Here is a 12500-nt window from a genome sequence, read left to right on the forward strand (position 1 = left end):
CCATGTAATATCCTCTATATTTTTATGACCGCTCACTGTTACCACGACTTTCTTTTAAAACGATCTTGTACGTTTAAAAAAGTGAGAAGCGCATAAATAAGAGAGTCCGCGGTTCCTTGACGCATTTCTTATCCGTGGTTGAAATATTGGTAATTTATAATCACACAATTTACAAATGTTATATAAGTTAGGTTTTAATTTACGTTGTTTGCTGCTTTGAAAACGGAGGTCGCCGACCCCATACTAATATCACTACAATAATTATTGTTCGCCTTTGAGATAGTCGCGTCGAAAATGTTCACAGCGCCATACACCACTCTTACAAATTGCACTGTCTGAGATTATTTAACATTACTGGATAAACGATTTGCAAAAGAGATCGGAAAAGTAACAATAGTCTAAGGAAATTGAAAACGTGTCATTGTTTTTCATGAAAAAAACTCATTTGCGTGGACAGTTTTCTTGTGTACGCGAAGAGAGCTGGGCTGAGTAAAAGTCTTATTGCATAAGTCACAGACAAATGGCCTCTCTCCCGTGTGAGTTCTGATATGGGACTTTAGGGCTCCGCGATCTGCGAAGGCAGAAGGGCAGGCTGGACATGGATAAGGCTTTTCCCCAGTGTGACACCTCACGTGACGCTTCAATCCACTGGAATGCGTAAACTTCTTGAAGCAATGATTACAGGAGTAGGGCCGCTGACCAGTATGAATGCGCACGTGAACATGAAGACTGCTGTAAGAACTGAAGTTCTTTTCGCAATGTTTGCATTTATATTTCTTTTTCTTTACCTTTGGAAGGCTTTCATTAGATGAGCTTGTGAGATTTTCCACCGCAGTTTTTACGACTTGAATACGATCAGCGCAGTCGGCATCGCTGTTACTAACAGACACCTGACATCTGTCGGTCTCTCCCGGTTTATCCAAACTCTGAGATTCTTCGGCACACGAGGGTTCTTCTCGAGTTGAGTCGACAGGCCGGACGTCACTCGGCGACCTTTGCTCAGGTAAAGCAATACTGCTACTCGTCTTAAAACTACACAATATTCTTGCTGTGTCTTGCTCCTCTAAGGCCCTCGAAGAAACTGCCACATCCTCTTGATTCAGGGGTTCTACCTTAACCATAGTTTCAGTGTCGCCACGTGAGGACTTGCTTGTTGTCTCTGCGCTGTCGCTGGTCTTGATCTGATCAGGAAAGCTTTCGACGTTAACCTCCTCATCACTGGCCCACCCATCTTGCTCTTTGTGGGTCTTCATGTGAGAGCGCAGATACCTGGTCTGTATGAAGCCCTTTCCGCATATCTCGCACTTGTGAGGTCGATCTTCAGTATGGGTCATTTTGTGATAATAGTAAGAGCTATAGTACGGAAAACACCGTCCACACAGTTCGCACTTGTGCGGTTTGAATCCTGTGTGGCTTCGAGTGTGTATCTCCAGCTTACGGTGATGATCAAACGTTTTGTGACACAAAGAACAACAGTATCGACCGTTTTTGTCCACCACGGCGTGTGAGGAAATGTGCTGCTCGAGTTTCTTGCCGTTGCTAAAAGATTGGCCACAAACAAAGCAAAAGTTCGCGCCATCGTCCTCGTTATTCTTCTCAGTGTTAGACTTGACCCCGGAGATTTCACATTCTCGCTTCACGTCCGTGTTCTCGGGGTGAGAATACTCATGGTTTTTTTCATCTTCCCGCTGTCTTAATTCCCCTTTTAAGGGATGTTGAAATCTTCCTTGATGATTCGCAAGTTCATGACCTCGCTGTTCGGCTTTTTCTTTAGGAAAGGAAGTTGCTTGAAAGACGTTCATATTAAGTTCGCGCCGAATAACGGTCTCTCCGTGGGGTAGTGAAGCTCGTCGATCCAACCTTAAGCGTTTTCTTTGAAACGCTAATAATTCGTCACCGCCTTCGTGGGACATCAAATGTTCAAGAAACTCTGAACGACTGGGGAAGTTCTTTTCACAGCGAAGACACTGAAGATCTTGGGCTGATCCGTGATAGCAATCCAAGTGAATCTTAAGCAGTTTCTTGTGACCAAAACAAATTCCGCAGTGATGACACGTAAAATCACGCTGGTGTTTACGCCTTGGTTGATAACCCTCGTTGGGTTGACGAGGAGGTGAGGCTAGTGTGCTTTCACTGTTCTCAGATGTATGGCCATTATCACTAAGAAGGTGTTTTAGTGTCGATGATTCAGGCACCACTGAGCGCTGGGGCTCTGCAAGCGGTCTTGCAAGAGTCCCAAGTTCTGGGGCACTTGCTCTCCTTTTCAAGGACAACGAATTGAGAAGGGCCTCTTTGGTGATGTTGTTAATGTTCTCACGAGTGGCAGGCTCTTGAGGGCGCTTCTCCCGGGGTTCTCGAGGGACTTCCCGAGTGGATTCCCGTACCGGGCCTCCACGAACTGCTCGGTGCAACTCGAGAGAGGAGAGGGCGGGGTAAGGCAGAACTCTTGGATTACTCAGCGCTGAGTTTGCTGATGCTGTCCTTGTGACGGGTTGATGTGCTCTCAAAACTGCAGTTCCCGATTGTCGAGTGAATCCTCCAGAAAGTCTCGGGTGAACAACAGGAATAAGCGGTGGTGGTCCACAAAGGGGAAGAGCTTCGCGCTCTATCCTTGCCCTTCCTTTTGACATGTGCTTCGGAAGTTCGTTCGGACAATCAGTTCTCTCGTAAGCGGTAAATGCTGACAATGGATGCTTAACGGCTTCCAACCTAGTCGTCAACCTTTTGGTGAAAGAGTCACGGTCTGATTCACTTCCCACAGGCGAATGTCTTGTCAAATCTTCCGCCTCTCTCTGTTTTTGACCGCTTACAAGTTGAGGATCTGGTTCGATTGCTCCGTGACGTTTCGGTAGAAAAATCCTCGTCCTTGCCTCGGGGCCTACCAAGACGTTAGCGCTCTCTTTGCTAAACCACTCTCGCGGTTCTTCTCGACGTTGGCGTAATACACCAAACGGTGAAAACCGCTGATCACAGTAAGTTTGCAAATGATCAAATGGGCTCTTGAAATGATTAGAGCGGATCAAAGTTGGCTTCTCGTTCACTCGATTCTTTGCATCACTTCCATGACTCAAAACATCGCTCTGATCATCTCTTAGAAACAACTGCTTTTCGGAGGAAATGCGATTTTGATTTTGACCCCCAATAGGAGCGCTCGATATTCGTCGGAGTGGTTTATGCCCGCCTCGGATCTCCTTCGTTTTACCGAGAGAGGTTTCGTGGGAGGTGACGTGGGTAACGAATTCCGAACGGTTTGCAAACGATTTGCTGCAATGGTAGCATTGCAGCATCTCTAAGGAGCTGTGATAGGAGTTCATGTGAATCTTCAACAAGTTCTTGTGGTCAAATTTCAGTCCACACTCTATGCACTGAGGTTTCTTGTGTCGACTTTCCATGTGAGCTTTTAGTTCTCCCATGTCAGGGAATTCCTTGCTACATAGCGTGCATGCCAGGGTAAAACTACGCGACGGATCTTCTGTACCGATGCGAAGACTGGTTTGATTCGATGCACCCAACGTATGATTGCCGGACATCGAGCTATTTGTTTCACCACAAGCGTTTTTCTCGGTGTTAAATCCTTGATTGCCATCATCAGTCAGGCTATCCCTTCGCCTCGCTTCCATCTTAATTCTTAAACTCGATTTTAGCTTTTGAATAGTGTCATTTTCTGGATTGAACTCACTTTGCGTCGTGCTAACATCTGCCTTTTGGTGCGAAATCAAGTGATGAAGGTACTCCATTTTAGACACAAATTCTTCCTGGCATCGATTACACCGTAAAGTGACGCGCTTTGCCGCGAGCGATTTGTGACTAGTGGACTCCGAGTCGCCGTTCTCGCCCTCTGATGTTGCGGACGCAGGAGACCCAGGAAAGGATCCCGTATAAGATGCCGCGAGGGAATGAGGGCTACAATTTGGACTAGCACGATCCCAGTCGGGAGGAGATGCAGTAGCAGTCACTGATTCTTTGAAAGCTTGCTCGGGTTCTTCCGCTATTTGCTTTAGGTATTGTCGCGGTGGTGAAACTGGAGAGACGCGGCCGGTGGTAACAATGACAGAAGAACGCTGTTGTTGATTTGGAACGTCCTTACGTTCAACAAATGATGGGGACAAGTTCGGCTCCTTTTCTCTGACATCTCCTTCGCTGTACTCGGTTTCCGTTCTTAATCCCGAGCTCTTACAGACTCCTTCGCATTCCGTCCTAAATCCTGAGCTGCTTGATTTTTGGTCTATCTCTCTAACAACCCCTTCGTGACTGTCGCTTTGTACCATTAATCCTGAAATTCCTGATTTTTCATCCATTGCTCTAACCACACCTTCATGACAGCCGTTATTTGCTCTATATCCAGGACTCGCTCTTTTCAGGTCCATTTCTCTAGCCACTCCCTCACAACAGTTGCTATCCACCCTCACCAAGGAGCTCTCAGATTCACTCATCCCCGCTGCCAAGGGGAAATCGTGTTGTTCTCTAGTGTTGTCTATTTCAGCAGCTTCACTGTCGCTACCTTGGTCGACGTCTACGTCCCCTGCCTCGCCGTCTGTGCTACCATTCTCTCTTGAATCACTGCTGTCATTTGACATCGCCTCCTCATCAAAGTCATTCACTTGATGAGACTCCCATCCACTTGACGCCGTTCCATTCATTTGCCCAGGACTCTGTCTTGGTGCGATCCCATTATCTTCATGCTCACCATCCGCGCACGCCTCTCCTGTCACTGCATCACCTGTTGGATTCATTTGCACAATAACCTTCGCTCCTTTCCTGTTCGCATTCTGTTTCACGCCCTTGCCGTTAATCTTATGATAATGTTCCATGTGAAGGCGAAGCAGCTTATCGTGATCGAACTTCAGCCCACAAGCAACACACACTGGTTCCGAATGATGCGCCTTGATATGGAGCTTCAAACCGCTAGGATGCTCGAAAATGTCTTTACAGCGTGGACAGCGCACCTTGACATTGTGATGCACTCGCATGTGGATGTGTAGAAGATTCGCGTGCTCAAATTCCTCGTGGCACGTGCCACATTTAAGCACATGGCGCGTGGCGTTTTCGTGTTGTTTCACTTCGTGGATCTTCAGGGCCCGCGAGGACGCGAAGCTCTTGCTGCAGTGCGAGCACATCCACATCCTATATGAAAAATATAAAGAAACTTTCATTATCGCGTGCCTTTCATAGACATACCTGGGAACTGACACTAAATGTCCTCTATATATTAATTCAGTTATGTTAAATTTCTTTATTCATTTTTTGACCAGATCCTTTCAATAAGACCAGAGTGAATAAAAAATGCGAGGGATCAGTCGTCACTAGAAGCTGGAGCCATACCTGACCTGTAAGCAAATCGCCTGTAAACTTCCCTTTCAAAATCGGTCAGTGTAACATGCCTACTACAGACTGCAGAAAAAACCCAAACCCTCGACCTATGACAAGGTTAGGCTTAAAAAAAAAATTGGCCTAAAATTATGTTTCTAAAGGCCAAAGGTTGGTATTATTTTAGGGTAAAATGGGTTTTTTCGCTGCTGCACACACTGGCCTCTGAGTTGTTTAAAAGGCTGGATTACTTTATCCAGTGAATAAGTCACAATCCAGAGTATAAAATATACTTCACGTTAATCGTTGGCCAAAGCTTTTGTTCCCACCTATATTTATATGAGTTCAGAGAGTGCATATTTATGGTTACTTGAGCAAATACTGAAATCTTTGCACAGATTAAAACTGTCAGTTAACTAGTGATCTATCTACCGGATAAAGTCATCCAGTCTTTGAACAACAAAGCCCGGTTGATTGAAAGCCGATTAACTTAATCCAGGATTAGCGGAAATTTTGGTTCCATATTAATTTTTTCAACTTTTTGGTGACGTTCCTCTTGCTTATTTTTGTTTTTCAAGATTGGCTTCCTGTAATGTAAAATTTTGCCGAATATCAGCGTTGAACAACATTTGGGAGTAGAGAAATAAACTCCTTGTTTAATTCTTAACCTGGGATTAGGGTTAAACAGATTTTGAACAACTTTGTCCTGGATCCTTGTCTGCAGTTGGTATTTTATACTGACCACTTCAAAATTGGCCTGAATTCCCAGCTTGTACCCAGCTTTTTTTTTTTCCCTTGGATTGATCTGTTTTTGTTCCTAATTCCCAAACTTTAAACAAGCTTTTTTCCCTTATTCTCCAAAACCCCTCTAAAATTCTCTTGCATGGATTTATTTCTTTAAGATAAGTTATTATAACAAGTATCCATAAATTTTTATATCAACTGTTTGATCACTTGCAAATGCTTCCCTTCCATAACGTTGGTCAAACTTGAGTATAAATGACTAAAAAACCAAACCAAAAATCCTCAATTTGTGCGGACATCCTAGATACGTGTACATGCAATTTTTGTAAAGTCAATTTATTTAACGTCGGTAGTTCATTCAGTTACGAAACTGCTATCAATGGAAGCCGACGGTCGCCTTTTACCCCCCTCCCTCTGTCAGTGCTCCACTTCACGGATATTTAAAGCTATAGCTACACGGATCAGAGGAAGGTCGAAACAGACGCTGAAGTCACCGAGGATTTAACTGGGGACGTCTTGCTCTGAAAGCCCCGCACTAGCCAACTGAGCTACGCCTGCAAATGTTGGTTTTTGAGGAGAGGGGAAAACCGGAGTACCCCACGAAAAAACCTCTCGGAGCAGAGTAGAGAACCAACAAACTCAACCCACATATGGCGTAGAATCTGGGAATCGATCCTGGGCCACATTGGTGGAAGGCGAGTGCTCTCATCACTGCACCAGCCCTGCTCCCCAGGGTAAAGTTGCAAATCACTAAAAACTGGTATGTGCAAACCAAGTGCAATTTCAGCACATTGTAAACATGATGTCCCAATTTGAGGCTTTTGAACTTGTCCAAACTTTAACACTTAAGTTTTTACTTGAAAAGCAACTTAAGTTTCTGCAACAAAAATGACTTGCATAAACATAATAATATAATACTGCTTTTACCCAAAGAGTACCACCTAATTTCTCTTTGACTGATACCTGATGATTTCAACTATCAATAAAAAATCCCTAAGAAGAAAGAGTTGAATATAAACAATGAACAACATTAGGGAGCTTAAGCACACGCTTTTTTGAGACGCGGACCGCAACCGGAAGTGAGCTGTTTTCCCTTTTAGCTTGTCTTCACACAACCGCATTTGCATTGCTAAGTATCTTTTCTCCACTAGAGATGATTAGTACAAAAATCTGGGATACACCACTGTCCTGGCACGCGAAATTTTCTGTTCTGGTTGCTGTCCGCGTCTCAAAAACACGCGTGCTTAAGCTCCCTATTGAAAATGACAAATAGCTGATTTTCACAAACACATTATTATGCATGGCATCTGATAGGATGCGGCAATGCAGATCTGCATAATTCCCTAAAATCCACATCCTCCACATAATTACGATATTTTCCGCATAAAACTGAAGAAATGCCTGATATTAGTGATAAAGCAGCTGCTTACCATCCTCACAAACATAAAAGCCAAAGAGATTGACTATTTTGAAACGCTTATTTTCCTGAACATTGAAGAAAACACGCCATTTCGTTCGCAAGATGAAAGTTCGTAAGCAGTTTCCACTCATTTTTCGGGAATGTTATAAAACCGTTTTTATAACAAACCCTAGGCTCGAAATTTTTAAAAAATGCAACAAGGTATGAAAATTTAGCTGCAATTTATAGTAGAAAATTAAATTGCATCATTTGTAAGTCTGGTAAAGTAGGGACAATCATTGAGATGAAGTTTTACAAAACATGGAGCCCGCAATACGTATGTGTAAAAAACCGCTGAAAATGGTGAATGATCGAGGGAATGGATCGTGGTTGAACCACATCACAATTTTGCTCCATATCTCCAAATTGAAACAAAATTCATGACAAGAAACAAAATATTTCTTTATCGCTTTATTTCTTTTAGCAAAAGTTTCGGTAAAATGCCGATTACCAACCCTTTTATATTAACGGTGAATGCTGGTCGCAAATTGGCGGCTCGGCCAGATATCTTAATCGCAAAGGGAAAAAGCGACTGTATTGGTCGCAATTTTGAGTCCTGATTTACCATAAGCATGTAAATACATTGGACGGGCCTAATTATTAGTTCTATAAATGTTTAAATTTCCGCATAATCCGGTGTAATTTCCGCATAATCATTGCATGTTTACGCATAATATGGCCAAAAATTTCAGCATAATCTTTAATTTTTTTGCGCATCCTATCAGAAGCCCTGATTATGGTATATTTCAATTGCAGCTCAAATCACAAAGCAAATAGTATCAATCTTGTTAAATGTAACAAAGGTAAACTATCCACTTATTCCACAATAAATGATACTTTTAAACCTCAAAGAAATAATAGAATCTATATTTACCTGCAACATTCAGTAAAATTGTGCATCTTCATGTCGTTGATACAATTTTCCTTTTGTTTTCTTTTGCTAATAACATCACTTCTGTTATTCACTTGTACTTGCTTGTTATTGGTACTTGGCAGTTCTACATCTTGGCATGACATGCTGTGTCACGAACAGTCTCGGCCCCTTTTCTGTTTTGCGTTTAATTTCAGAACAGCTCAGTCTAATTCCAGTTACTTTTATGCAGTGTCTTTTTCACCCTGGGGTTATTGGGCCATGAATCTAACAGCCTCTGATCAAATACATGGCGGTGTTCACACCTCACTCTGCAATATGACACATAGAACTGATATCAGGTATTTTTTACATACAACCATGAAAATTCCAACTGAAAGTTTGAGGTATGACAAAATTAAATGAAAATACTCTTGAAAGAATGAGTCCTGTATTGTATTATTTTGACCCTTTTTTTCAATAACATATATCTGAGTTAATTTATGACCACTTTTTTTACTCACAATGTTCACTACAGTAACGGCTGATATTAATGGCTGTATGATTTAAAAATAAAGCTAATGGGTACATTGTACCATGGATTTCAATATTAATATTCAACATATGTATTATCAAAGAAGTATTAAAACATGACATCATACCTTGGAAAAGCATTCGAAAGTTAAATAACACATCTATGCCATTAAAATTCCTAATGTAACATTTGCTTTCAACTATTATTAATTATTAAAGTAAACACCGTTTCAATTTAACAGTACAAATTTACATACTTAGCGTCTTCTATCATTGTATGTGACTTGGTGTTGGTATTATTTAAATATGACTAAATTAATGCCTGTCACCTGAAATATCTATTTTCAAGTATCCAAGCTTAAATTTTACCAATTAAGTTCTTAATTCATATTGCAACACAGTTTGTAGTTCAGTATTGACCCTGAACATCTAGTTCAAAGCTCAGAAAAACAGTAATAATACAATTCCAAGAAAATGAAGTGTATCCAAAACTGCTTTTTTTCCTTTGGTTATTAATTGAAAGATTTTTTAATTTTTAAGGAGTGGAGTTTGCAAGATTAGACACTACCTTCATAAGCTGCATGTGTATAATCATTACATAGCAAAGTTATAAACTATGTTGTTCTTTTAAAAGGAGTAATGAATCTATATTCACCCAATTGCTAAAGCAAACAGTCAGCCATTGCAATTTTAGGTTTGTGTTAAAAGTCACTGATTGAAATAAATCTAAAGCTCACATGAGAATCAGCAATGAATTTGGCTAATCACATGCTCCCTTTTTCTACCACATAAAATTTACTGTTATTCTTAAGACATATGCAAGCTTCAGGCCAAGATTGTTTTGCATAGGAATACATCATCATTATTCAACATTCCGAAGTAGCTGTCTAACAGTAATAACATAGTGTTGTGTCAAAAGGATTTTGTAAGACTTTAAAGGCTAATTAAAAAATACTAGATTATTATTTAATCCTATTTCTTATAACTGTTAAGAAAAAAAGAATATTGATCATTGAGTTTATAGTTAATATCAATATTTAGTGGTGTAAATTTATATTTATCCGGAGTTCTATCTATAGGGGATAGAGAGGGAGTTCTACAGGACTACATGTAGAATGAACCTCACAGAAAACAGATGGTGACCTTAAGAGCTTAGTTACAATGCATGGTAATGCTGTTTTGGTGTATCTATATTTAAGAAACTTAAAAACTATTTAACAAGGGACACATTGTTATGTTCGCATGTGGCCCTAACAGGGGGATTTAGTTCCAACTAAATGTTGGTAATATTATTGGTTACTCTCAGAATTTTGGACATGTTTCCCAAGTACAATAATAATAATAATTATTATTATTATTATTATTGTTGGGAACACAAGAAAAATATTGGTCCTAATGTCTACTTCGCCCTCTCTGATCTTATTCTTAACATCTTTTAAAGAATGCTTACATTATCTAATCGCACTATTTTATAGCAGCTGTAGCCAGAAGAAACTAAAAGAGAAAAAACACTTGTTGCTGCACGATCCATGAGCCTTGACAGTAAAAAATTGACCAATGTTATAAACTGGTAGCTGCATGGTCAAGTTATTATCATCTGCACTTTTAAGTACAACAAAAATTTTACATATTTTGCGAAGAGATTATTGAGCCATGAAAGTTGGCTAAAGAGATCTCACAAAGCTGACCTAGAAATCCAGCCATTTACAGTATTTTGGAAAATAAGCCACAAAAAAGTTTTCTACACTTGGGTATTTTGAGACCAAAATCCAAAGCGAGATGATGAGCATCCCCACCCCTTTCAGAGCCTCCTCTCCCCTGAGGGGGTCCTTTAGTTTTATTTTAAGTCACTAGCTAAAAACCAGTTCTTCCATCTGGTGAAATTGGCAGTTCAGTTTCTCAGCTCTTAGAAATATCCATGTGGGTGGTGGTTACCAGGTATGCACTGTGACATATTTATAACAGCTTTTTTTTTCCTTTTGTGATGTGTAGTTAACGTCTATTGTTATATTAGTCAAACATATATTGTCTGTATAATATATGTTCACCATGACTTAGCTAGTATGTATACCAATACTTCCTATGAGCAACATTCCAAGACGTCTAAATCCCAGTTTACCCTTTTTTTTTTGTTCCTGTCAGATTCTAATGGCTGAACAAAGATTCAAAATCTTTGGCACAAAAGGAACCACTTGTTATATTATTTAAGTAACAAAATTTGCAGTGACCATTGATATTAAAAGTACTTTCAATAATCTTTGTATTCGCTGCACAATTTAAATGGGTAACTATGCCAACAGAAGAAATAATTGCAATAAAAAGCAGATATCATTTAAAATTTTGAAGTGAATATCTAAACAGCCAGTGAATGAATCATGTAATGCTTAGCAAAAAGACAAGCACTTCAAATTATTATGCTGTTAGGAAATTGTTTCGACTGAAAAAAAATTAGACAAGAAGAACACTTCAAGGCCCATAGAACATACCATCTAATAGCAGATAAATCTTTAAGAATGGATATTAAGATACAAGTAAGGACTCTTGAAATTCACTCAACGCTTAAGGCTAAAATAAATAAGGTGACTTCGGACAAATATTCCTAATCTGAGACATCCGAGGAGTCACATTTTTTCAGCAGAAATTCTCAAACAGAGGTTTAATCCCCTGAGTTATGTACATTTCCTGGGATGTCTGCTCATTCAACTTATGCCATTTTTTTTTTCTTTCGTTTTTCCACAAGACGTCTCTGCTATCATGTGATGTGCCAATACAATTTTCTATAAATATAACATAAACTAAGAATGTAGCAAAGAAACGGACCGCGGCACAATCAGGACCAACAGCGATTTCATAATGATATGAATAGCTACGCTGAGAAATAGTCTGTACATTATTCTCGACAAAAAAAGTAACAAAGCACGAATAAATATAATGACACAAACATACAAGGCACGAGTCTGGACGTAACTTTAAACAATGCTCTCTGTACATTGATCAAGAATAAAAATTTAAAAAAAAACCCATGATAAATAAGCATAAATGTAGTTTCGGTGCTGAGTAGAGATTTAATTTAATTTTATCAAAACTGTCTTATGATAGTTCATTGTTAGCACTGTAGATGATGAAATCCAAATTTGAAAAATACTCACCACTTTTATGTAACGACTGACAGTATGCGGGTGAGCTTTGCCAAAATTAAAACTCAGTCTCACAGCAATTTAAACATTCATGAAATTTTCAGGGAAACCCGAAGATCTAGAAATCTTTTCCTTTATAAGGTCTATGAAATGTGCGAAAGAAATATTAAACATTACTTTGAAACATTGCTTAGCGAAAAATTTTAAAACGCTTCGAGTTGAAGCGCAAAAGCAATGACTTCGAGCAAACCTAGGGAGTGAAGTATTTTACAAACTTTGCAGCTGAAGAAATATTTCCGATCTCATGCTGTTGAACTGGAAGAAATACCTCAGGATTTTAGAGATGAGAAAGCCTTGTCAGTTGAATATCAAACGAACGGTTTTTCTACCGGAGGTCAACGATCTAAACAGTAATGAGGGAAATGACATCATCTCTTCATCGACATCGGTCTATACACATACGAAACGA

General features: G+C 39.9%; 1 protein-coding gene across 3 annotated transcripts in view; it reads right to left on the reverse strand.

The window, feature by feature from the left end:
* LOC138006813 (zinc finger protein Xfin-like) overlaps nt 1–12500 on the reverse strand; it is a 13954-nt gene that overhangs the window by 1295 nt on the left and 159 nt on the right. Inside the window, exons 1-3 of one of the 3 annotated variants that reach the window (XM_068853394.1) lie at nt 12044–12446; nt 8385–8692; nt 1–5124 (exon numbers count right to left, since the gene is read on the reverse strand). The exon at nt 1–5124 is cut by the window's left edge and continues 1295 nt beyond it. In XM_068853394.1, coding sequence (XP_068709495.1) covers nt 429–5124; nt 8385–8527 — 4839 coding nt within the window. In that variant the 5' untranslated portion in view covers nt 8528–8692; nt 12044–12446 and the 3' untranslated portion in view covers nt 1–428. Of the gene's footprint in view, nt 5125–8384; nt 8693–12043; nt 12447–12500 lie in introns of those variants that run through there. The other 2 variants (XM_068853395.1, XM_068853393.1) reach the window with 2 other exon arrangements.

Source organism: Montipora foliosa, chromosome 6, assembly GCF_036669935.1.
Source record: "Montipora foliosa isolate CH-2021 chromosome 6, ASM3666993v2, whole genome shotgun sequence".
NCBI classification, from domain to species: Eukaryota; Metazoa; Cnidaria; class Anthozoa; order Scleractinia; family Acroporidae; genus Montipora; species Montipora foliosa.